This window comes from Nesoenas mayeri (assembly GCF_963082525.1).
Source record: "Nesoenas mayeri genome assembly, chromosome: 3".
Classification (NCBI taxonomy): Eukaryota; Metazoa; Chordata; class Aves; order Columbiformes; family Columbidae; genus Nesoenas; species Nesoenas mayeri.
In genome coordinates this window covers 64,400,673-64,427,990 of record NC_137544.1, presented here as the reverse complement: position 1 = coordinate 64,427,990, position 27,318 = coordinate 64,400,673, and the positions used below count along the sequence as shown (strand labels likewise).

The window sequence follows — 27,318 nt, the reverse complement described above, 5'->3', positions numbered from 1 at the left end:
TGTATAAACGTGTGCATGTGTGAAAATGGAAATCTTTTCTCTGAGCAGCTAATCCTCAGTGTGGGGGACTAGGCACGGTTTCTGTTGTTATTTCTATGAAAAATAATCAGTGGTGTTTCCCTATAGGCCATTTTCCAAATGCTGAGAAAGAAAGGAAACATCATATTCCTTTCCCTACTGTCTCTTCTTTTCCAGTATTTTGTTATTGCTTCTGCTGTTGTTAACAAGTACAAATAACAGTATTACATTATTAGGCTGCCATGGCTTTTTAGGAAATCTGCAAATTATGAATAATGTCTGTTCTTGAGCATTAAAAAAATAAACAACAGGAAAAAAAAATCCAAACCCCAAACAAGCAAACAAAACATGCAGCTTGGTTATCTGTTAATTGCTCTGTTTTTTCCAGGGCCTGAGGAAGGCCCCAAGGCTAACATGCCACTTAGGAGCTAACTTTCTACTTGCAATATGTGTCTTAGAAGCCTGTCTCCCTATTCTCTTTTCCTTTTGTTGCCTATTTGCTGATACAGCATAACTATTGAGTTTACTTCTTTGGGGGCTGTTGTGTGGGAGATAGCAAGGTGAGAAGTTTTTCTGTTAGTTAAGTTCCTGGAGCAATGAATTAAGCTTTCCAAAAGACTGATAAAGGACAAATAAGCTTTTCTTTCCACCTCCCGTCTCTGTGATTTTTGGAACGGGGAGGCTTTAGAAGCCAAGGCATAACAAGACACTGATTTACCATTGGTTCTTCACATAGATAGACAAAACTGGAGTTTAGAACGGAGCTCTCTCCTGAGCCCTCTGCCCAGCAAACAGTGAGTGTTACTGTGACTGGTTCCATAGAAGTCTGTCTGTTGCAGCTGTAGGTAGAAGTCAAGGTCAATACTAGTACCATTTAGCCCTAAAGAATGTATTTAATTATTGCTGTACAACCAAATATGTAGAATAGGGCAGGCTTTCAGACACAGAGATTGTCTGAATATTAAACTATAAGGGAAATGTTGTTCTTTGGCACTTTGGGAAGAGTACTTATAAAATTCAGAAGAGAGTTACTTCCAGCAAGTTTTCATTTATTAATTGCATATATTTACAGCTCACATATCCTGGTTATACTATTAATTCCAAAGACAAACATAGCCATCCGATAGCCTGTCATTTTGCATAAAATGTAAATAATTTGTCCTGTTTGTGATACAACTTTTAACATATCCCTGTTTATGTGAATTTATATTTTCTAACAAACGTAGCTAAAAACTGACTATGAATGAGTTGCAGTCTTCTCTTAACCTTTTCTCTGTATTCTTTCTCTTATTAATGGACTGCCTAACTGGATGCTGGGTACTGGTCACTTGTGTGCACCAGCTGGAGAGTGTGTGTGAAATGAAAATTGAGATGTTGATGATTTGAAGCAAACAGGATCATTAGCAGAACTTTCCCTCCGTATTTTTCTCTTCTTCTAGATGCTTGTGTGAAAGCAGAGGTGAAAAAAAATGAAGTTTTCTTCACACTTTACTCACTGAAACACTGTAACTGTGCAAGTACCATTGAGTTGGGGAGGAGAGGGAAGAGAGAGAATGTGTGTACACACATGTACAGAACTGGACAAGAAAGATGGAAAATTCCTTATCACATGTCACAAAGCTGTGTTCCGTTGCTTTAATACATATCAAAGCATGAAAGCAATGCAGGTGTTAAGAGATGTAACAACATTAAAGCTTTGCATCTCATTTTGAAAATAACCATTTATTTTAAACATAACAGCTTTTGTGAATAATTGTGAAAATCAGTTTTCCTGTCTTTATGACTGGAGTATATGATTTGGGGTCTTTTTGATTAATTGGAAACATGCTTTTTCCCGTATTACGCAAACAAAATCTGTTTTTACACAGGTTTACATTAAGATCATAGCATAAAAACTCTATAGAAAGCACGGTGTTTATTTGCTGGGTTTTTTTGTTAAATGCAGCAGATCTAGTGCAGCCATCCTAATTTTTCCTTCTGTGGAGGTGCAGTGTGGAGCACTGTGTGCTGGGACCCACACGCTCTGCGGGCTACAGCTTGTTGCTGAAGACGATGCTGTCTCCCTTGTTGAACTCTGTGGATCTCATCTTGCTCACTTCTGGTTTTGAGCTTTTGCTGGTGTGATGGGGAGGTTTGGATGGTTGGTTCAGTAAGGTAACATGGATCTACACAGTTGGTACTGAGAGACGCAACACAACTCTGAGCTCTTGAAAAGGGGAAGATTGTACATCACCTTAATTGAAGTCTGTTGAGAAGAACTACAAATATATTTTACCAATAACCTGACATTTGCTATCATTTGTGTTCTGATTGAGCTCAGAATTTGCATTGAAACATGGGTGCAGCGAGGCAAGGGAACAAAATCCAGGCCGGCCAAATGGAGTTAATTCCTGTAATTGAGACTCAAAGAGCCTTGTATTGGGAACGTTAGTGTCAGCTGCCTTTTGTGAAGACAAGTAAATTACATGCTCTGTAGAACAGAGATGATTTTCCACTGAAAGGTAGTTTGTGAGATCCAAAGCCAAATTTAATGTAAATCTCCCTCACCTTTGTAGTCATCATCCTTCCCTGCCTAAAATACCCTCCAACTCATGAAGTGCTTTGAACCGTAGTTTTTATTAAAGAAATGCATTAAGAAATTATTTTTAAATGTGTATATATAGACACACACACAGATGCTAATGCTGTGGAGGTGAGAAGACCTGATAGCTCTGAGCTGTTGTAGTTGGATTTGAATTAACACCATTTCCATAGTAGGTTGTCTTGTACTTAACTCCTCTTTTGAAGAGCTTGTCTTCATTATTAGCCCAAGAAGTTTGGCTGCGTAGTGCAGTAGTTATTTTACCCCTTTAAAATAGGATTAGGGTAAACTCATTGTCTTGATATTCAGGAAGCCTCCTTCCTTAAAGACAAGCAACACAAGAAAGAGCCAGAGCAAATTTTCTTCCTATTTAATTTGACCTGTTAAATTAAAATGTTACTGCAGTTACTCTTGATACAAGTATAACTGAGATGGGGGCAGTGAAGTTTGGTGGTTTTTTTTTTTTTAATATTTGTGAACTGTTCATAATGACTTCTTCTCCTCTACAGTGTCGCTCCATGGACAGGACTGACAATCCCATGCATTTTTTTCCTTTTAAGATTATGTTAATGGCTTCAGTTTGTCTGAGAGTATTTTTGTCTGAAAAACATATTTTGTAAAGGAATTAAATACTGGCAGTCATTCCAAAACTTTGGTAATACTTTAAGAGGTATTTACGTTACCTTTGAAATAAGGCTGACTTCAAATTTTGCAAAATACCATGATTTAAACAAATTGTATTTTGCACTTAGTTGATAGTGCATGTTTAACCAAGGTACTCCCAACAAACATTCTTCCTCTGGTAAGGCAAGTGCGAAGTAGTCAATGTAACAAGTTCTATTAGTTGTTCATTCCTTCTCCTAAAGCAAAACTCAAGATAGTTGTTGTATCTCAAATGCCAGAGTTACTTAACCTTTCAAACGGTGCTTTCCAAGGCTGAAAGGCTGGCTTTTCACTAAGAGATTTCACAGACACAGACCCGGTCCAACAAAGAGCATAATCTTCACATACCCTCCGACTTCTTGGAATGTTTTTTGGGCTATGTTAGCTTGTAACAGCAGCACCAAAGTGTCAAGAGTGATAGTTCCAGTGTTTGCGATTGTTGCTCTGGCTCAGCTCAGTAATGGAGGCAAGTGATGGGTGCAGGAATTGTGCTGAACCTGGAATACTCTGATTCCCATCTCACGTCTGCACAGGAGCAGGTCCCCTGCTCATAAAAGGTGTGATTTTATGCGTGTGTGTGTGTGTGTTAATATATCAATGTCAGTATTGGGTGGTTGGCTTATAGGGGACATTCCTGAGGGAAGAATATTGAGTGCTTTAGAGCTCATGTTCTTGCAATCTGGGACCAAGTGTGAATGTGCAGAAGCCCTATCTTGTGGTGCCATTTCAGAAACACCTGTGAAGTCCAGTCCCACTCCTGTCTCTTCCAAAGCAAGGTAGCATGCTGAAAGTAAACAAAAAGAACCAAATTAAGCTGTCGATGTCTTTGCTGCAGAATGTTGCAGATGCCAAAAAAGTACATGGATTTAAAATAAAGATTGGACAAATCAGTGGAAGAAAACTCCATCAAGTGTTACTTAGTACAAAGATGTGTGACCTCTGATTCAGCAAGTCTTGAATTTAAAATCACTGAAGATTGGGAATGTATCTTAAATGGATGTATATAGCCAGATAAACCACATTTTCAGCTTAGTGGGTGGCTGAGAATGTGAGTGAACCCATATGCAAGCACAGAAAGCCAGAAAATTTTATTTCCTCAGCAGTATCTGCAGAGGAACAAAACAAACATAACCCTGTTTCAGGTTGCTCTGCCCAGGATTCTGGATTACTTGCTTGAACGGAAAAGAAGCCGGGCCTCTGTTAAGTTTGTTCAGGTTGCACTTGCTCTCCCTTTCTGCCTGGAACTCACAAGTAGAGATTTTCTCAGTGCTAATTCACCCCACCCTCTGGAGATCCCACAAGGATACATGCAATCTCTTCACCGGCTGAGGGGTAGGTCCTTCACTTAAATGTCAGTATCGGCCTTACCTTCTGGATTATTAATCTGTTACAGCCAGAGTCCATCTACCTTCTCTGTTATTTTTGCAGAGAAGACTAGGATTGTCTTCATGTCATGGCCAAAAGGAAAGGAGAGATCCAGGGCCTTGTGCTGGAACCATGATTAAGTACTTTTCAGGACAAGGTAACTTCTAAGACAAAAGCTAAGTTTTCCCCTATGGGGCCACGTCAGAACTCCATTTGAGTCTCCAAAGCTTATCTGCTTATGTTCTGCTTTAAGGGCTTGAGGTTTCCTTGTATGTCTTTACATGTTTCGTGATCAAGACAAGAAGAAAAAGAATATCCAGAGGATTCCCTCAGCTTTCTGGATCTGTGACTAGAAACTCTTAGTGCCTGGTGCTTGCAACACAGAGACTGTCACAATGATGCTATGAAGGAAAGTGGAAGTTGGGAAGTGCGAGTTAGGAAAGTGGAAGGCACGTGATGACCTGGGCATGCTCCACCATAGCTCAGGCAATGCCAGCAGATTTTCTCTCAAGTTTTTTCCAACATATTACCTAGAGGGTTTTTAAAATATGTTTACCAAGTTTTGCACCCTCTTGGAGCCTGGCTGATTGATTCTGGTTTTGGGAGAGCAGAGTTTCGATCTCCCAGAGACTCTGGAGCCCTCCTGTAGGTAAATGGTATTTTGTGGGAAGTACAATTTGGAGCTCACATGGAGAGGCATTTAAAGGAGATGGAACGGTTATTTACTCATTGACATTCTGCCTCTTAAGGTATGTTGTTATTCTACATTTTCATAATCTTGTTATCCTTCTACTTGTAGTCCATTAGAAAAAAAATTTCTCAGTTAGGAACTGAAGGTGAGGAGCACACGCCATTGATTTCATAGCTGTATGCCCGGCACGTGGAGGAGGTAATGTTTGTCTCCCTCCGCAGATATGGCTGAGAAAATAAAATTTTTAGGCTTTCCCTGCTTACTTATGGTTTCACTCCAAATGAAAACATACACATAGACAATATTTATACAAGAACAGTTACCTGTAACTGTAAAATACCATTAAAAACAATTATTGAAGAACTTTATGCTTGAACATTTTCAAATAAAAAACATGTTTATGGAAGGTTGTGGGGAACCTAATATGAAGGACATTTCATTCTGGTGGAATAAATTAGCTTTGTTAGAGGTTTCTTGTTTCAGAAATTGGTCCCATTGTGCTGTGGAGCATGTAGAGAGCTCTGTTTGTAAATCTCTTGATGCATGGTAGAAGAGGAGAACTTCAATAGGTTGTTGAATTGCTATGCTGAAACTTCTTTGGCTTTCCTCATATTGATTTGGATGCCTGGCTTTTGTACAGTACTGAAACAATTCCAGTCCCTGAAGAAGATTCAACTTCATCCAGTGATGATGAATTCTCACTTTTGCCCACATCTACTAGAATAGGTTTCCTTGCAGAGAAGCCTGGTTAGGAGTGTGTGTGGACCATATAAGGATTTTCCTCGCATACAAGGCATCAGCAAGTATGTTGGTTTTGTTTTGGGGGTGTTTCCCACCCACATGTGGACAGTGGTGATGACAGTCTGTCAGATGGGAGAGTGGAAGAGAAATATCCAGGAGTGGTGGCAGTTCATCTCAATGTTAGTCTCTTAAGAGCCCAAGGTTGTATCTGTGTAACATAGCTACTGCTTGTCTGCTGATCATTCATTACTGAACAGTTTTTAAGTACTTGAACTGAATAGTAAATAATGCACTTTTGTATTGTTCTCATGTTTCTTCTTTACCCATACTGTTACTGGATGTAGGTTTTCAATGTTCTGTACAGTGAAATGAGTATCTTGGCTTTTTTTTTTCCTCAAGAACCATTGTCCAGTCTGTTAGTTGCTCCACTAGAAGTAGCACTGTGCCTTTCAAACGGTTTTCTTCTGATATGGGTTGCATTTGGAAGACTGCATTAACTGGCTTCGTCTCCCGCTTCAATCTTGCTTTATTAAGTTGATGATATTGGGACTGACACTCTGCTAATGACAATTTCATTTAGGGGTAAAAGGAAGGGAATGGAAGGCAGCACTCATCTAATCATGTAGGCGTTTGTCTGGGTTGGCTCCTTTCACATGTTCTGTATTTTCATAAGTTTTAAGAGGATTGGACCAGTATGTCAAATATTTATGCATCTATACCTTATTCTCCCTTTCAAGTGTTAGTTCCACGGCATGGAAAAGAGATGTGAATAAATCCTATGAGGCAGCATAGGCTGTCTTAGAACTTTCTAAAAGCATTTTTCAGAGCTTTGTGATTGTGTGTGTGTGTATTAAATGTTGCCATTGGATTTTGGAAGATTTGGAAATACAGATTTAGTTACCAGCAAGGGAATTTCCTTGCTTTTCTAGAGTTTTGGAAAGCTTATTTTCGGGGAATTGGGGTCACTTTCTGTTTAACAGACACTGAAAGATATTGCATTTGGTTTTTATGCTTTTTATCTCCTAATGGTCTTGTTGGCAGTCCTAGAAAATCATACGTACAAAGCATTAGTGTTTTCATTTGAAAAGGTCATACATATTAGATTTTTTTTTCAAGTATAAATAGACCATTTGCTTTCTATATGTGAACAGTTGCTGTTGTTACTGCCCACATAGTGTAAGACTGAAAAAAGTATCGTCTTCTTTATTTAAGGTCTCATCTGCTGCTTACAAGTCATTGTACCTGAACTTGTCCATATTAAAGTACTGCTAAAGTGTCCATGTTCTCTTTGAAAAGAGAGTGGCCATTCATTTGTGCTTTCCCCCCATACATCAGAGCAGCTTACTAGATATTTCTTCCTCCATATCTTTCAGTTCCTGAAGCCTTTTTTTTTTCTTCCCCTGGCCCTTAATACTGACCATTACTTGAAATTGTCTTAGCCTGCAGAGGCATATAAAGTGACAGGTCATCATTCCTACAGGGCCTCCCAAAGCTGTTATGGGGAAAGGAAGAACAGTGGTTGAGATTCTGCACTGTGCCTTTAAGGGCTTGTCATCAAAGAGCAGCATTCTTAGCAAGTTAACTACCATGAGGTAATATGATGAGGATGAGATAATTTAGGTTTTTCAAACCATTTAGCAGGTCAAGGTAACCCTTAGGTTCCTCTGAGGATTTCAACTTTGTTAAATCATCTGAGAACCACACGACTGTGGCTAGAAATTTTACCTTGCGCTGGCCATCCTGAAGGCAGTGCACAAGTCCTCCTTGGTTGCCCCGCTCCCCAACTGCAATAGGGCTGGGGCAGGATTCCTGGAAGAAAACCATAAATTGTTTCCTGCAATCTATGTGCCTAGGAGGCCTGTTAACAACAAGGAGCTCTAGTACTTTTAAAGCCACTGCAGCTGATTTTTCCCTGCATGAAGGACCTGGATCAAGCTAAAGATATTACCTAATGATTACAGCAGGGCACTGGGTTGACCTTTTTTTGAGGAACACGGCAGAAGGAGCGATTGTTGCTGCTGCCCTGGATGGGGGTGAGGCCAAGGCAGAAGGCTGGCTCCCCGCTCCCAGGGCAATCTGACTGGGAGTTTGCTTCAGGGTTTGCATTTCAGGGTGGAGGGGAAGAGATGAGGATGGAACAGAGACGGGAGTATCACTTCTTGGATTAAAAAAAAAAAAACAAAAAAAAAGAAAAAAATCAACCACACACAACAACAACAAAACCGTTCAGCCTCTACATTCCAGTGCTTGTAGGGGGGCATTTTTTAGCTCTTGTAAAATGGAGGAGGAGGGATGTGAGAATAATGATCGTAAGTACCTACTTCATGTTCACAAACTAGAAGATGCATAAAAAGAATCCAAAGTTGTCTCTTAAAAGTTCGATGTTTTGTAAAGGTTTTTTTTTTTCCTTTTTCTGAGCCGAAACATAGGATTTCTGAGTGCTTCGGCTTGGTAAAACTGACTGCAGTTCTGGCGGAAGGCAAGAAACATGATTATTTTGGTATTTCTCAATAATTTTACTTCCCCCCCCATTTCTAATACTGCTCTTTAGAGCCACCTCTGTGCATTGCTCAGACCTACAGAAAAGTTCATTTCAAATTGTGGGAAAAACAGCCCTTGCACAGTTAGAAGTAACAGTTAAATTACATTCAGTGAGGTATACATGCACATGCAGTCCTCACCCAGTTTGCCTTTTTCTCCTATTTAAAGCAGAGGTGATTTTTTAAAATTCAGTTCCCATGTGGGAAAATGCGTGTTAAGTTTGATTAATATGGCCAAATGTGTTGGTTCAGCCCTGACAATTTGTAAGTGTGGGCTTTGTTTCCTGTTGAGGTGAAAGTTGTTCATATTTTTTTCTACGGCAATAACTGGAACCAATCTAAGTATCAGATTCAAATAGAGCTTTGAATATTTTTAATGCAATTGTCATGTAGCTTCTGTAGCACTAGATACCACTGCCAAATACATACATACTCCCTTTCTAGTCTCTCCATATTTGATGTTAAGTAAGTATGCCAGTATTTGCTTGTAATTCACTTTAAGATATTTTTTTCCTGTTTCAGAGATACAACCAAAATTTTCAAACCTAGGTCAAATTTAAACACGTAATGGCCTCATTTTCAGAGATGTGAAATTAATTGAAAATGTGAGTGCTTATAATTTCTGAAAATTAGGCCAATTATTTCAGTGACTAAATATGAACATAGGTACCCTAATAGTAGGCAACCAAGTTTGAAAAAATTTGTAACATTAGCTTTCATATCTCGGAATCAATTCCTTGGTTGTCTACAGTGATCTCAAGTGCTAAACATCAGTGAAATTAATTTGTTATGCTGTGTGCACAGGAAAATGTTTGGACATTTTAAAAATAAACTGCTACAAGGGATTTTATCTGACACTTTTAGTATCAGAACAAAGAACGCAAATGTTTCTTTTATCTTCCACCTTTGCCTATTACAGTCAATTAGTACTTCACCGAACTTAGCACAAGTCTTTCCATGTGTATTTTCTCTGGTTTTTTTCTTCTTCCCGTGGTTGTCGGAACAGCAGTAGTCTCTGCCCTCCCCCCTAATCTTCAATTTTCGTTATTAGAGGGTTTTATTGGGGGCGGGTAGAACAGGGGAGCCGAAGCGCTGCGCTCGTTTTTAACTTGGAACATTTGATCTCGCCTGGCGTGTCCTTTTTGGCCCCGGGTTCGCTCTCCGGCCTTTAAGTTTTAATTAATTTCCGTCTCTTTTCACGGCGCGGGTAGCGCAGCCCGTACAGAATAGGGTGTCGAAGGCCCCCTCGGGAGGGCGGCGGGGGGGGCAGACACGGCGGCGGTTGCTGAGGGGGGCGGCGGTTTGCTGCGGCGCGAGCCCCTCCCCGCGCGGGCCCCTCGCTGGCCGCACCCCCCCGCTGTCCTCCCCCGCCGCCCGGCCTGCGTGTCAGCGCCGGAGTTAATCATTCAGCGGGACGGGAATTTTATCTGGCTTTATTGGTTGCGAGGGACGAGGGGGTTTTTTTCTTAAAAAAAAAAGTGGGGGGGGAGAGAGAGAGAGACTGGGGAAAATGCGAGGGAGAGAGGGGAAGGACAACCCCCCTGCTCAGATGTGCTCATCCCCTGCAAAATGTTATCGCTTTGGAAATCTGCCGCCTATTTAAATAATAGGAGCGGCTCGAATTAACCGTTTGCCTTTCGAGAAGCGGTGGGGAAGCAGAAGGGGACGCCCGCCAACGGGAAACCGTGGAAATCCGCCCCGCAGGACCCCAAAGTGCGAGGACTTAGTTAAGCGGGGCTTTTTCTTTTTTGAATTTTTTTTTTCTCCCAAATTGGCAGGATTAAAGGGATTTTTGGCAAACGGTGGGAGACAGCCCCTGACAGTTCTGAGGCCTCGCGCAACAGTCGGCTACAAACGTTGAAGAAGGAAAAAAAGCACAAAACACCCCACCAAACCAACAGCCGAGAGCGAGCGGGATTGCGACACCGAGAGCCGCCCTCGGAAAGCAGCCCCAGCCGATTCCCGGCAGGCCCCGCGCGGCGCGGCGTGGCCCGCCCCTCCCCCGCCGCCTCCCGAGGCTCCGCTGCGGCGCCGCCTCTCCTCCCCCCGCCGTTCCCGCTCCCCCTCCCCCGCACGTAGGCGCTTGGAACGGGGAAGGGGGGGGGGGGGGAGAAAAAAGCCCTTCCAGCCTGACTAGAAAATCAGCCTTGTTTCCTCAGAAACCGCAGCTGCTGCGAGCAGCGAACACGTCAGGCTGGCCCTCCAACACGCACAGATGTGCCTTTGTAAATGCACATAAACGCTGAGGAGGATTGCGTGCTGAGGGCAGGCACCCGCCCCGCCGGGGCCCAGGCAAATGGCAGGCGGCTTCTCCTTGCCCAAGGCCGCCCTCTCTTCTCTCTGGCTTTTAGTGGCCCTTGTTCAGTTCCTCAGAGTGGCTTAAAGAGCAGCGAAACCTGGAGGCGGCCTAAATACGGAAACTTGGGAACTCGCGGAGAGGGGCCCGCTCCTCAGCGGCCTGGCTCGCCCTGCCCGCGGGGCTGAGCGCAGGTGGGAGCCCGGGGCTCTGCTGGGCCCTCGGGGCTTCTCTTCCCCCTCTGTTTTTTTAGGTGGTGTTTTAAAAGGATAGGCACGAAAGATACTGATCTTTTTCTGAGGAGCCTTGGCAGAGCAGGAGAAACACGGAGAGGGGAGTTTCTGCTGACCTTGGAGAAAGCTTAAAATAAAAAGTTGCATTAAAATTTACTGTAAGGAAGGAGCCTTGTTTATCATGCCCTCCCCGGCTCTAACTCCACCCTCGACTGCTTTTTTTCTCCCGTTTCCATCTCCCTCTTCCCTCCCGTCCTCTTTCCCCACGCTCGCTCGCTCTTTTTCAATATAACTTTCAGCCTGGATGAGTTGCAACTCGTTCTACGTAATTAAAGCGAGTGGCTGATGGTTGAGCAGGGATGGAAAATAAGGCCGGGGGGGTGTGTGGGGAGGAAGCCGGGCGGGAGCGCCGCTGACTGAGGCGAGGCAGACAAAAACAGGTCTGGTCGCGCGGCGGCGGGGGAGGGGCGGGCGGGCCGCCATTGGCGCGCGGCGGGGCGCGGGCGCAGCTGCGGGTGCGAGGCGGCGGGGCCGCGGCCATTTGTTCCCGGTGCGGGAACGGGAGCCCGAGCGGGGCCTTGCGCCGCTTTTTTTTTTAAGCCACGCACGAAAGAGACTCGCAAAGCGCCTCCCTCCCCCCCCCCCCCCGCTTTAACCCACTGTTGTTTACTTCCTTCTCTTAACAATGGCTTTACAGGATTGTGTTACATTATTTTGGTACTTCCTGCAAATCTGACCGTGATGGCTTAATGGTTTACTCGGGAAGATACTTCTTCGCTTTAACAAAATCCGGCACAGCCCGCTCAGCATGAGTTATATACAGAAAGACATAACCTAGTTCAGTGCTTATTTTTGACAGTTTAGTTGTGAGCTGGCCCAACTGACACTTTTTTTCCTTTTTTTTTTAATTTTTTCTTTTTTTAAATCCACTTTTCCGGGGTATGGTTTTAAGGGCAGAGCTACAGTTGTCCCTGTAGCTGCGGCAGCCGGTAGTCCGTAATCTGCAGCTTGGGTTGCTCTTCACTCAGCAGATCATTCTGTTTATATTAATAAAAGGCAGCTGGGTATGTGAGCACGTAACTGCTGGGGTTGTCGCCAATGCACAGGGACCGGGTTAGCGCAGGGAGCCGGGCAAGGGAAGAATCGGTACCTGCGTAAACAGCCATGCATACCTTTGTTGCTTTGGTGGAGAAAGACTCTGAACCAGGTTATAAATGTAACAACATTTCAAAAGACAAAAGTTGCACGTTTAAAACTTCAAATGCACGTTATGCATCTAATTAGACTTGAAACTAGGGCCAGTGGTTTTTAAAGCTTGTTTATTTTTATGGTTAGTAAAAATATGAAGGGTTTTATCACTTTGACAGAAGGATTTTGGTTCAAGTAGTTCTTGATTTCAGGAAGCCATCGCTTGCTGGGAGGGGAACAAGTTTTCAAATTGAGCTCTACCCAATATACTTTTTTTAAAACCCAGAGCTCTCCTTTTCTTGCCCTCCCCATGTGCTGTACTTCCCCTCCTCCTCCCAGTGAGTAGGAGGGACAGAAGTTGTGACAGGGCAGGTACTGATTAGCTGCTGTCAGTCTGCACAGATTAACACCTATTTTTAGGTTTTTGAACCTCTTGAGTAATACTAGTTAAATTGGCACAGGTTAATAAGTTGGGGTCCACAGAGCCTCTTAACTGTTCACTGTGAAATTTCAATTAAAGAGACAGTCTCATTTCGTCAAGACGATGGAAAAGGTTTATATTCCAAATGCTTACAGTGTGTGCGTGTGTGTACGCACACGGAACATACATAGGCCTGGAAAACAAAAATTGAAATTAATTACTTTGAGCATGTTAACACAAACACATGCAAAGTTAGAGAATTTTTGTATAATAGATCAGCAGTGAAATAGGCTCTGAAAGGAAACATTTTCTCCTTTTTTTTTTTTTGTATAAATGTAGCATGTAAAAAAACTTAATCTTTGTTTTTTTCATGTTTTCTCCCTGTCCTCCCCCCATTATATCATTACACTGTTACACTGACACCCACTGGTAAAAGTTGTTCTGAGATCATGATCGTAAACTGAGCCTGTTGAAGGGACAGCTACTTCTCAGGAACAAAAAAATATAATAAGCACCGAAGAAAAGCTGCTTCTCCTTCCTCCACTGTGGGGGGTGGAGGTGGAAAGCTTTGCAATGTTCTTCTTTTTTATTTTATTTTTTGAATTATTTTTGGAATTAAGTGTGTGGATGCTCGAAACATAAGAAGGGAGGACGCAGTGTTCTTCTCTAAAAACATAGCAACAAAGAAATAACTGCATTAGAAGGAGTTTGTTTCTAGATATTTACATGTTGAGCGACAGACAACAAGGTGACACAGAGGAGAACAGAAGAAAGTAATTAGTATGATAGTAACTGCTGTATTTAATGCTATTTCCCAGGTAAAACAACTTGAAGAAAGCCAGAAATAATGGTTGTGCTAGAAATATATTTGTGTGGGGCACTGACCTGATTGTATCAAAGCGGAGATGAATGCCAGTGCTGTGTAAGTCTTGTTTAGTCTTTTTACCATTTAATTCAAAGTTGTCAGTGGTCTTGAAAGCCACTTGTGTTGGAGAAACAAGGCTCATTTTATTGAAATCTACCATGGCACCGAAATCTGGTTTGTGAGAGTGTCGTTCCATAGCCCTGCCTAGCACAAGAACAATGCCATGCAATTACACTGTTTCAGGCTCTGAAATAGGCTTTCTTCCAAAACACCCTCCCCATGTATTATTAGACATGTTCCTATTAATGAAGTGATTGATTGAAAATCTTCCTGTGTTTATGCTGTTTGGGCAGCAGTAGCTTGGATTTCCTCTGTCTAGACTAAAATTGTATCCAGTGGAGATGCCTGGGACAGCTGTTTGTAAACTCAGACATAACAAATGGGCTGCAGCAAAACCTGTCCATGACTGCCTTCCTTATAAATACAGTGATATATTATTTAAGGGAAAAGGGGAAGCTTAGTAGGAATATCTACAGAAACAAAATGGACTCCACCAAACATAAAGTGTTGAAAAGACCTGCCAGGGCTGCATAGTCCAGAAATTAAAACTCTTGCCTTTCACCTTTGAGATTGTAGTTCAAATCTTTCTTTACATTCTGAGTAAAATGAGCTTAAAGTGAATATAAAAAGCAGTTTCCAGGGTTGCCAGCTTATCGTTCTCATTGGTGTGGATACTGTAACTGGAAAACAGGGTGAGTGTGGGGGTTTAGTTCTTCAGGAAAAGTTGCAAGAAAAATCTTTGCTTGGGTACTTGCTGTATCCTCTTTTAGGCTGACCTGTGCAATACATATGTGCATAAAAAATAAATCTTTACAAAATTGTAAACGGTCATTGAAGTTGAGGATCTATACAAGGTTCTCGTGCCTCAGCATGTACTGTTGCACTGAATATTACCTTATATGCACACCGTTGTGCAGAAATGCTAAGTTTAGAAAACTGCACGTGGCTGTTAGCAATTGATTTGTTTTGCTGTTTTACTTTGAATAATGTTATAGTAAAACCATGAATGGGGGGCTTACTTTGAAATTGAGACAGGCTGGAAAAAAATGCTGGCTTGTATCCTACAATTATCCAGAAGCACCCTTGTAGACCCAGAATAAAACTCACAGAGCAGGCACATAAAGCACAATGAAGAAGCAGAGTTTGCGAGGAGGTGGCGTGTCAATAGCCTGCCACATCCTCTCTCCCTCCTCTCACCCTGAGTGTTGTTCTTGTTCTGTTTGCATGAAGAAACAGCAGCAAACAAGTAAGGGGGAGTAGCAGGGTGGCAGGGAAAAGTGCATTTGTAGTTCATATTGCAGTATTCAAACAAAATACTAAAAATGCTATAAACAGTTTTATAGTCATTGTTTATGGACTTCAGAGTTTTTAATATTCTAACATGTAACCGAATTCTGAAGCCAAGATTCTGCAATTAATCAGGCTTTTGTAAGTGAGCTGCGATTTGCTTGAAGTAACTTGGAGAAGAATTTGGAGTTAAATCTTTTTATTGTTTATGGGTATAGCAAAACAGTGAAATGCTGAAATGTTCTGCAAAATTTTACATTGTGCACTTGCTTTGGTGAAAAAAGTACCAATTTGTGTAAGTAGTTCAAGTATTTGAGGAGACCTCACCATTTGATTCCTGTATGCAGATTCAGACTTTGTTCATTTGAATCATGGAATGTGTGCTTTTGGAGGAGGATGTTTTCAGGGCTTGTGTTCATTTTTCTCTATTAGAGAACTCGGAGTAAAATGGAAAAGAAACAAAACACAAAAACTTCGTCAGTTTATTGAGGCTTTTATTATTATGCACCCTACTAAGGACTGAAGTGACTCTCCTAGGAGAGTTTGTATTTTTGCCAGCTCGGTTGAAAGGTTGGATGTAAAGCTGGACTAGATTTGAGAGGCGGTTTTTCCTTCAGTTTTGAGGAATTGTGTTGCTGTTGTGAGCTGGAAGAGTGTGGAGGAGTTATGGCACTGACTGAAGCACTTGTTCTTTCCCAGTAAACTCTTAAATCCTCATACCGGAAGGGTCAAAAACTGGCTAGCTGTGACATCCGAATAATTTTTAAAGCACTTAACACACTCAGAGTATTTATCAATCTTTGTGCCTCATGGGGAGGCAATGAGGACACAGCCTAAAATAATTCAAGAGAAAAGTTCAGGTCATTAGCAAAAATAATTCAGTTCAGCTGAGTCTTGTGCCACAGATTTACCTTTTCAAGTTACAGTATGAAATACGGAACATCACCCAGGGGATTCCTTCTGCTTGACTATTTGGCAGGTGTGTTGATACTTTGTTGTGGAAACCATCCTTTCCAAATCTGTGCTCTGGAAGTGACGATGCCCAGATGATGCCCAAGTGAATTACCCAGACGTTGCCAGTATTAACCACCCTCTGTATTTGCATAGTGCTGATACGGGAGAAGAGAGTGTCAGAAGAAACTGTCTAGTTGAGAAAGTGGGGACCAGGTTTCTGAGAGCCTGTTACATCCCTGCTGGCAATTAATTGCCTGCGCCATTTCCCCATGTAATTTACTGTTGCGTAGACCACCGTGGTTCTGTTGTCCATTGTCCATCATATCACACTCCTATGGCAACTCTATTAATTTAGCTGAGTGTGCAATATCAGACATGTGTTTAGTATGTTTTAATTATCTTCAGAGAAATATGCGTCAGTCTTTAATAAAGGTGGAGGCTTTCCTTGCTTTTAATTGTTGCACATCTCTTTTCTGATCTATTCCTTTTTTTTTTTTTCCTCCTTTTTTTTTTTTTTCTGTTGGAGATGAAGAGGGTTGTTCTTGTGTTAACCAGTTTTCTCAAAATCATGCTGCAGAAAGTCCCACCTCACCAGTCCTGTGAGGGCAGGTGAAGAGGAGGAGCATAGGTATAATGAAGAATTGGTTTCTTCTGCTGGCTCAGAACTACGTTGTGAGCAAGTAGAACCATATACAGTCTAGAAAAAAATAAGAACATGAGCTGTATGTAGGGTAGGTCCTCTGGTGAAAAATTTTGCCTGCGTGTGACTTTTTTGCTTATTCGTGTTTTAATCTCAAAAAGTACCACTTCTTTCAGGTAAAGCAAAAGGAAAAATGAAGCAATCCTTGTAGGGCAGGAGTTGAAAGTACTGTGGAGATTGTGCTAAATTACAAAAAGGTGCTCAGAAAGGTGTTCTTCTTTTCCCTGTTCCTTTAGAGATTCAGCTATGTTGTGAAAGTTACCCATTCCATTAAAAGCAGGAATAAAGAATGCAATTTATGATTGGAATTGGTTGTGAGACACAGTAAAGGGTTTGAAGTTAAAGCCATGTTTCTGAAACAGGCTGCTCTCAACATTGTGTGCTTGCTTTGCTTAAAAAAAAATCTTTTTAACCTGCATACCTAAAATACTGTCTAAGGTGCAGGAAGCTTTTTCTCCTGAGCACAATAGGAATATGTTGAATCTTTTGGAAACAGTTTCTGTTTTTCAAACACCTTTTCTTTTTCAGCATAGATAATTAACGCCGCCTTCACAGTGCTTGGTGCCCTTGATACATCTGTTACCTTTGACAGATCCTTTCTGTTTGCCACCTCTTCCTAACATGCTTCCAATATTTTCAGCACAAAATAGCTTAGTATCTTTGATGTTGGTTGTATGCGGGCTCAATTAAATGAGAAAGCTGCTGACAGAATGGTGTGGAGTTGAAACTTGAAGCTTTGTTTCTGTAAAGATTTTGTCCTTGGTCACTTATCTTCGTTTTTTGCTGTGGATTGTTTGACTTCTTTTAGGCAAGATTGTTAAGGTAAGAAGTGCAGTTTTAGCTAGGACTGTGTTTATTGTCACTTTTACAGGTGGTATGTGCAGTAATTATATTGAGAGGGAGCAGGGAGGGTACTCTGTAGCTGCGGCCTTAAACAGAAAAAACCCTCCCTGCTGGTGAGGGCAGCTTTCAAACATGCTTTTCTGGAACTTTCTGGAACATTTGAAAGCATTATGGCACTGCAGATGTTCGGTACCACCCCCTAGTTGCTGGTGGATGGCATATTCTATTTAGAATTTTGTCTGAAAAGGGCTGTTGGGGGTGTTCAGGTGGCCCCTTGGGTGCTGAGCTGTGGCAGTGGAAACCTCCAGCACTGCAAGTAGAGGGCAGAAACATTTTAACCTTTTCTGGTGTTTTCCGTAGCAGGGTCCCTCTGCACCCTGAGAGTGTGGTTGCCCACAGAGGTGGCTGCTATAGAGACACTTTGCAGTGGGCTTCAGTAGACGAGGTTTAATGATTCCCAGTTTTGGAAGTGCAGAATGAAAATGAGATCGTGGTGTTGGAATAAGAGAGTGAGAAATACAAATGGGTTAGAGAAGGGGCAGACACAGTACCTAAATAAAAGGCTTACTGATGGCAGTAACTGTTACTGCTTATGTCACGTGGTATGATGACAGTTTTTCAGGTTTTCCCATATATTAGAATGTGTGAGGATGAAAGGCTGGAGTTTTGTTTTTATAATATCTACCACTGTTTTCTTAAGGGAAATTAAATAGAGACTGCTCTGAGATTTCTGTCTAAGTACAACAGTCATTTTGATCTCTACATTGTCAAACAAATAAATATCGAAAGCTAATTTGCAGTGCAGTTACTCTGTTTCACGCAGCGTTCTGCTATGAAAGAACTAACTATGTTACACATCTTTGCATATATATATGAAAAACAGTATGACAGAAAGATACAAAAGAATTTGTCTGCGTATTTGCAAAGGGAAAACATGTGCATGTGTATGTGTGTATTTATATCCTACCTGTTTAATCTCCTCATGACAGCAGCAGATGAGCGTGTTACTGTCACTAATTTGCTGCTGGTCAACTGTTTATATGGTATCTGAGGAGAAATAAGTTACAGCAGAATTGTAAGGGACAGGATTGTGCTCACAGACTGGTCTCAAAGGTTCCCCTGCAGTGAGCGTGCCCTGAGCAGAGATGTACACAGTCTCAAATGTCAGTTTATCTGAGATTTGTAATGGTTGTTTCCTGGTGCAGACCTAAATATGTTTGTACCTTTCGGTCTTTTTGAGGTTACAGGAATTGCCTCATAACACACAACTTTTTTTCTCCCAAGTTACATCTAATATATGTAATTCCCTTGTAAGTATTACGTCTCACAAGGCTGATGGTAATTGCTTTTAGTTAGCTAATATCTAGAGTCTCATTTTTTTTGCTTCTTAGGAATTGGCCTTGATCCCAGGATTCTGCAAAATATTTGCAATGGGAGGCTAAACCAGCAGGCTAGTCAATAGCATGTTCAAGAATGTGTGATGGGCACAATGTTGAAGATGAGTGATTGTTTTTGTCATTGTAAATCAGCTTCCCCCAAAATACGAACATTTAAGAAACAGTTTAAAAATATGAACAGGGCAGATCTGCTCTACTAAACAGCTTTTAAGAACGTGAGGCATTGTTGTGTTTTATCTCGAACACCGGCTGACCAAGTACAGCGCTGCCTCAGCGAGCTGTGTCCTTGAGCCACTATGTTGTCTGTACATGCTAATAAGGAGAATGAGGAGAATTAATAAGCAATTCAAGCTGCAGCATAGTTTCTTGAAACATCTTTTCAAACCATTTTAACACGAAAGTAGCACACTGAGTTATTTTGTCTTTTAAAGAGAGATCGTTTTGTTACTTAATTTGTATTTTTGGAGGTAAAAATTGTGGCTTTAAAAATTAGAGCACTGATCTTTATTATTGCTAGAGCTGGTGAGCTACAAGATAAATGACTGATACCACAAAGAACAAACAAATTAAAGGGAAAGTCTAAGAAAAAGTGGATGCCAGATTTAGTAAATAATTGTCTTGAACTGGGTCACATTGTATCCAGTTTTTACACAGGTCAGGCTTTGAGGAGATGGAATTTATAATACTTAACCAAAAGGCCTTGACTATGTAGTCTGAACGAACTTTGTATAGCAAGTGGGGAAATCTCAGCTGATCTGTCCTTAATTCACGAGATGTATACCATGTGACTGCCATGCCTTTATTCCAGGCATAGATTCAGGGTCATAACAAAGGCGTGTCTTTGATGTGTTTGTTCAAAGATTGCCCAGGGAACATGCCTGGTCCTCGTTTGCTACAGACCTGAAACCTAGCCTGAAGTACACGCATGATTGCCATTAAAAAATAAAACTGGTTGCAGGTAGCAGACAATAAGGAGAAGGGAGGGCTGTCACAGTTACCAAAGTTTATTCCTGCAGTACTGCATGCATTAAAAGCTGTGTGTGCCTTCAGTACGTCCTCGAAGAATTGCCAGAAACTTGTGTGGGTCATTTAGATTTGTCCCTGCTCCAAAGAGAAGAACCATCTTCTACAGTTGCTGAATACTCAATTACTTTAAAAGGAAGGCAAAGGGAGGAGATAGTGCAGCTAGTTAGGCTGGATTTTGTGAAGATATGAATGACTATAGCCATATTCAATCTTTGAAAGAAACTTCCTAAGGACTTTGAGAAATGAAAACTGGATTAACTTCTTGTCACCCTTGTTTAGAAAAGATGGGTTCAGAACTGGTGGTGTGTGGTTGGGTGGGCTGAAGGAAAAACCTTAAGAGCTGAGAATCTGCACTAGAAAGGTTTGTGAGGGTATACCTGCGTCAAACACTACAGCATCCTCCGTGTTTCACGCTCTCCAGCTCAGCAAGCTTGTTATGCGGAAATAGTAGTTGGAGTTGCATTTGCATTGCTCTGCACCAGGACAAATGCATCCAATTTTTAAGTTGTTGGGGGTACAGAGCCTCCCCCAACCTGCCATGAGCTCCTGTATAAGTCAGAGAACAAACCATGGGTACAAGAGCCAAGTTTGGTTATGAACTGGGCAGTGTGATGCAGTTTATCTTATCACGATTGAGCAAGTGCACCCCAACAGCGAGAGGTAATTTGACAGTAATTCACTGAAGCACCTGTATTTCCTCATTCTTTTGGGATTTTGTTATCACAGGGAAGAGAGTCGTTTCTGATCTGATTGATCTTTACCAAACAGAGAAAACCAAAGTACTGCAAAATGCAAGTATTAACATATACATTTATTTTGTTTTGAGCGTATTTTAAAAGTGCCAGAGGCATGCCTTTTTAGCAAGCAGGCAGTTGGCAAAAGCCCTCTAGGTATCAGAGAAGCCCCATGCTGTAATTTTCCTAGAATAATAATGTCAAATAAATGACAATAGAAAGCCTATAAAATTTGCAGCCAGCTGGGCAAATTCTCGTGTGTGACCCATGGAAACCGTAAGTGCCTGCGCAGAATATTTTGTCTGGATCAGAGCTGCTCCAGGCTGCTGCGTTCCTTGCCAGAGTAGCTGTCACCCCCTCACCTGCCAGCTGCAAAGAGCGGCTCGATTAGATGAACTCTGAGGAGCTCCGACCCCCGTCTGAGAGCAGCGTTAAGTGTGTGTTGTATTGGGAGTTTTTGCCTGGATAGTTAAACATAGATCGATGATCCTTTTCAGCATTAATTTTAACAGGATGTTATATGGAAATCCACATGCATCAGAAATTATTTTTAGGACTTGTTTTCAGATTCTCCCCCAAAAAAGATGGAGAGTGGTTCTGTGACCCCTGTCTTTTTTGAGTTAATTATTTTGTCCTTGCATACTTACTGCCTCATATTCTGTTGTTTGGATTAACAGTCTGGGTACTAAGCACAGCTGTAATTTCTCTTGTTAACGGTATTCCACTTCCCGTGGTGCTTGCTCAGTTCCAGCTAATCCTATCTCAAACAAAGTCTTGATGAGACAACAAGGAGCTGGACTGAGCTGAGGACCAGATCCGTGCCAAGTGTGGCTTTGGAGAAGACCAAATTATCAGAGTTCCTTGTCTCATCTGATCACTAGGTTGTACAACTCTGTTCCAAAAACATATTGTTCAGCATTGCTTGTTAAGGTTTTGATCTGTGTTTAAGTATTTTATAATCTGGGCTGTCAGAGTATCTCTTTAAACAAGGAGTGATTGAATGGGATAATAATTCTTCACCATGAGGGTGGTGAGACCCTGGAACAGGCTGCCCAGAGAAGCTGTGGATGCCCCATCCCTGGAAGTGTTCAAGGTCAGGCTGGATTGAGTTTTGAACAACCTAGTCTAGTGGAAGATGTCCCTGCCCATGGCAGGGGGATTGGACTAGATGATGTTTAAGGTCCTTTCCAACCCAAACCATCCTGTGATTCAACTCATTGTCTTTTTGACAGGTAGGTTAAAATGGCTGGGGAGCCCACAGGTTTTCTTGGTGCTGCCCCTTCAGGACACACTTGCTCCAGCCGTGGGATTTGCGTCTCCTGTAATAGATCTGCAGTGTGTGGTTAATACACACTCTCTCTAGAATACTACTTCATCGTTTACGCCTTACCACTTACAGTAGCCTTCTAGCCCAAGATACTGTAGTGTGGTTTGGGTTTGTTTATTAGAAGCAGAAAGGCTTTCTGATTCTTTAGATAAACTAGAAAAACCACCAATGAACGGTGATTAAAAATTACTTTTACATAGAAACAAAAACCAGGGCAAACAGCCCCATTCAGCTACAACACTGTACTGTGGGAAGTGGGCTGAAGTTGAGATGGAGAGGGGCATTCAGCAAAGATTCAGAGCAGTGCCCAGGGCAGAGCTACTGTACCTTGCTACAGATAGATAGACACAAAATCAACAGCACTTAACTTGAGAACCAAGTCGGCTTTTTTTTTAATAATGCAGTGATTTTTTTCACTGTAAAAGAAAATCACCCCCTTTGCCCAATATAATATGTTTACATACATATGTACAGTCAGAATAGACAACTGAAATAGGAAATGTGTAAGTGCCACAAATAAGTATATAATGAGGAGTTCTTAAGTAATGTCTGATTATCTTGAAGCAATAATGACTCTCTTGCACATTTTTTTTGTTTATTGGAATGGAAATGATATGTTTTAAAGATGATTAAGAGAAATGTGGTGCTTGCCTCATACATGGGTGCTGATTGAAGTACACTCTCATTCCCACTAGAGGGGGATCCGCTCAGCCTAGGTTGTAATGCATTTAAGCTTGTTTTTGTTTTGTTTTTTGAAACTCAGCATGAGGAAAACGTCACCTTGTCCCACATCTTGTTTCAGTACTTAATATTGTGTATCTTATGGTGTCAGCAGCTACTTGTCTCTTACTGATCTTAACTGCCTTTTATGCAGAGAATGGTCTAACACACTAGTACACTGGTAAACACAGTAGTAACAAAGAAAACGGAGGATGTTTTATTGCATCATCTGCAAAGTGGGGACAAGTATTTATCACAGAAATGGTGTGATCCCTCTTGGAAAAACAGAATTGGCATTATTAGACCTGTTCAATAGCATTTTTTATTAGAATTATTACCTACACCAGTAACTGCATTCCAAACCGTTTTATTGTTTCTGCAAGCCTTGAGTTTCTAAGCATGAAAGAAGATATTTTTATATGTAAAAGAGACTAACAGTAAGTTATAATACATCAGCTTAAACTTCTGCTTTACTCTTTGATGTCACAGTTTGTTCCTCTTCTCAGTTTCTCAGTGAAAAGAAGGAGGATTGAGCTTTGCCAAGGTGCTGGTCATTGTGCCATGTTAATTCATGTGTTTTGAAACTATGGCAGTCGCCGGCAGTCTCTTGGCCCTGAGCGAGAGCTTAATTAGCACAACCCATTGTGTTTGCAATGCCACTGTGCTCTGCAGCGAAGGTCCCTGCGTGGTGAGGTGGCCTCTGCAGGTGAGGCAGAGCTTGGAGCCCAAACAGAGGATGCACTGCCTGGTCCATGTGAGTCCATGCAGGAGTTTGTGCCACCTGCCATGTGCTCCTGCAGCTGGGAGCCTTGTGGAAGCCCAGGGCAGAGGGCAGGAGGCTCTGGACAGGCTTGTCGTGGCCATCAGCCCAACTGGGCTGTATCTGGAAGGAGAGGAGGGGGAAGAGGAAGGGACATCAGGCAAGGGAGGCAGGGTGGGCTGGGGCTGGCAGGGAGTCAGCAGCCCCTCTGGGTTCAAGGAGGGAGTCAGAGAGGAACCCGGTGACACAGAGGAGGCTCCAGTTTTGCTGATGGATCTGCACAAGAGAAGTGCAGCAGAGTAATAAGCATTAACAACCCAGGAGGTAGCATCTAGGGTATGTGACTAGCACAATACTGGACAGAGAAAACTGAGTAAGTTTTGAACCAGATTGTTCAAGTTTTGGGGGCTGTCTAGTTCCGATAGCTGGATGTTGTACCAAAACAGTAAGCCTAGTGAAAATGAGCGCTCACAGTTCAACTGGGTACCACATTAACCCTAACCGGACTGCTTCTGATATTGGAATGACTTTTTTCAGAAGCCACTCAACATCTGAGTAGAGCACTGTATTGTGACAGGCAGTCATACTGTTATTTGCAATCCAGTGGCTGATTATTCTCTTTTTGGCCCTGGGCAAGTCACTTAACCCTCTGTCTGTTTCTTCATCTGTAAAATATATTATGGATATTTATCAGTCTCACCAGGACTGATTGTTTAATATTTATAAAGTGCCTAAAGGATTAGAAGCTTAATATTAGTAGCTAATACATATCATTTTAGATTGATTTTATTTACTTGAATTTTTTTTTCCTACCTCCTATTGAATGAGGTGCTATTTTGTAGACTCTTACTGCCATTCCTAATCAGCTGGACAGGTAACAGTTGGGTAACTTCAGATTCATTTTCTTCTTTTATTCCTAGTTCCTATAAATGCTTTATCTCCTTAGCCTTTTTTTCCCCCCTTTTTTAATTTAGAGATGAAGAGATACCATATGTTACTAGATCATGACATAAATATATTTAAGTGCTGCCATCATTGTTAGTTTATCAGCCTCTCCATTATAAACCCCCTTATTCAGGGGTTTATAACTCTGGCATTATAACGTGCTTCAGGCTGAAACTTGACATTCATTTTTTTTCCCCTCTTGATTTGCTTTAAATCCTTCACTCTTCTTAAGTTAAACTGGAGATTAGATACATTAGTTATAGTTATACTAGTTGTATAAATTACAGTGCAGCAGTAGGCATTTTAAATAGGATGTAAATCAGAGAAATAGAGAATTTCCTAGTTGTTAAACTGTGAGCCTGGGATTCTTTTGCTGAGCGTGTCCCTGGCTTGGCACATGACTACTAAGAAATTATTTAACCTCTTTCTGCATCACTCTTCCATCTGTATATTGGGATGATGACATTTCCTACTTCACTGGTGTACTGGGAAGCTTAATTAATTAAAATGCATAAAAGCACTGAGATTCTCATGTGAAAGGTGCTGAAGTGTGAAGTATTTGTAAGGAGCCTAATGAAAAATCAGTGTGCCTGCTTTTCTGCGTCTCTTGCCTGTTGTTTCGGGTTAGTGCATATCAGCCCCTAGAGCTGTGTGGTGTGTGGCAGCCAGCAAGGAGTTTGATTTGGAGTAGCACTGGATGACCCAGCAGCTTGCTTTTCTCCAGCTTTCAAACATTCGCTGTATTTTGCAGCTGACTAGTCTCAACCTTTGCCTGTGGAGTTTGTGTTCCCCAAATTCTACAGTTTGCAAAGACTTTGCCATGCTCAAGATAGGGCAGGAGCCTGCAAGCGAGACCTCTGCTGCAGTTTCCCATTAGTGCTGTTCCAACTTGATGCTGGTGCAGGAGCACCCAGCCTGGTTAGAAGATGATGGGAGGGGAAGAGTTCAGAAATTTTCAGCCTTCTTTTTACAGGGAGTTACCATAGTAGATGATTCTGCTTGTGCTCAGGCAGCTTTTTGGTGTAGCCAGGACGTCATATGGAGAACAGTGTTCCAGCTGATGTACAGTAAAATTTGGGGCACTGACAGATAATCTTTCCGTTGTTTAGGTTGAGAAACCTTGTTTGTGTTGTGAGGCATGCTTGCTGAGTTTCCTCTCACAAGGTTTTCTGTTGTGAGCTGTTGGTTCCGCGTGTCCTGTCGTATGTAGGTTTCCGAGGGCTGACCCAGCCTGGCCTCTCTCCATACAGATCTCTTCTTTGCCTGGACTGTGGTGCTGTGCTCAGGAGAGAGAGGTTCTTGGTAGTGGCTAAATTTGAAATTATCTTTCTCCTTATGATTTCAGGTTGAAGTCTTGGCCTCCGAGGATGCTACATTTGGACACAAGGTGTGTAGTTTGATGCAGTTTTGTTCTGTAGGTCCCGTCAACTTAAATTGTTGGATGTGATGTCACAGAAGATGACAATTTTCAACCTGAGAATTGAGGATCCTGTGACTTACATCCACTGATTCAGAAACTTTCCCTAATGGTAATCTGAGAACAACACGCAGGCTCTCTCCATCCTTTTTATTTGGTGTAAAACCTGTGAGCAAATTTTACTTGAGGAAGCCCATGTGGAAACATGGGATGTCAGCTTTGTAGTAACTTTTAAGATTGGAGTTGCCCAAGTGCCGGATTTGTTCTTGTTCCATTGATTTGCAGCTCAAAAATTGTAGTTGTTAACCGCTTTGTAGTCTGTTGAGTAAGCCCCTTTGTTCATGTTCCTTTTTCACAGTGCATCTTGAGTAGAATGTTGTACATTGAACAGCTGCATCACCCTGTGTTCAATTGTAGCTCAATGTATAGCAGGCAGTACGCGTGTTGGAGAGGCCACTGTAGATCTGCTCGGATAGGCTGTATCCAAACTATTGCTTGAGTTTCTTTGGCTGGTGAGCATTATGGTGGCGACCACAGTTTTAATTGAGCACTAATAGCAGATGATTCTAAGCAGGGCATATTGTGTGTAGGCTATATCTGTTTAGCTAGGAAGAGAGTGGATGGGGAGAGAAAGCAGAAGATAGTAGGAGCAGTAGGCTAAATCATGACAGTGAAGAGTTTCCTGCTGCTGAAGGCCCACATGCTGTGATACTACTGCAGGTGAGAAAATAGCACTGCTATTACTATCAAGGTAAAAAGAAAAAATCAAGAAAAGATGAAGTAAGTTATCCAAGTTTGTACAGAATGCCATAAACAAAACTAACCCACAGGAGAGAAAATTTAAAAAAGCTTTAAAAGCACCTAAACATTCATAGAATATGAATGATGCCAGAAATTACATTGTGTCCGTATTGTACATTTTTGTGTTGATATGTGATAAAGTGATTTAAATAAATTATTAAAAAACAAACAGAGCTACTCCAGTATTATTTGAAGCATTGTTTGTTTGTTTGGGGGATTTTTGTTTTCTTTTCTTTTGTTTGTTTGTTTGTTTTATTCAATACCCAGCATGCATACAGAATATTTATTGAATATTTAATAAACCTGGAGGGTCAGTTCTTGTGAACTCATCTCCATAATCTTTCAGACTAGGTGGGTAAACAGAAATACTACTGAAGATTATTGTAGCAAGTTGCTCTTAGAACTAAAACACTGTGGAGGAAGCTGCTTCTTTTTTTTTCATGGCTGGACTTGCAGGGTGGTTTTCAGTCTTGGAATCATCTTGATGGACATGCTTTGAAACTCCTTTTTATTACCTAAAGTTTTAAGAATTTGCTATTGCTAAGCTTCAGTTTTACAAAACCAAATCGGTACGGTTGCCAGCTCTTAATGGCGTGCTCCAGAGTTCCAAGCAACTTTTCTGTAAGATTCTGCTTCAGAACCAACAGGTCTTTTTCCTTTCTTAAAATAGTAGCTTTACATTATATAGTGAACTACGTATGTCTGTGAATGTCGTGTACTTTTTATCCATCAAGAAGAAAGGCAC

General features: G+C 41.6%; 1 protein-coding gene across 1 annotated transcript in view; it reads left to right on the top strand.

Annotated features, from left to right (window-relative positions):
- Nucleotides 1-27,318, top strand: part of ARID1B (AT-rich interaction domain 1B) — a gene marked incomplete at its 5' end in the record, with an annotated part of 326,929 nt that overhangs the window by 156,619 nt on the left and 142,992 nt on the right. The window contains one exon of the mRNA XM_080342352.1: nucleotides 25,701-25,742. Coding sequence (XP_080198478.1) covers nucleotides 25,701-25,742 — 42 coding nt within the window. The remainder of the gene's footprint in view (nucleotides 1-25,700; nucleotides 25,743-27,318) is intronic.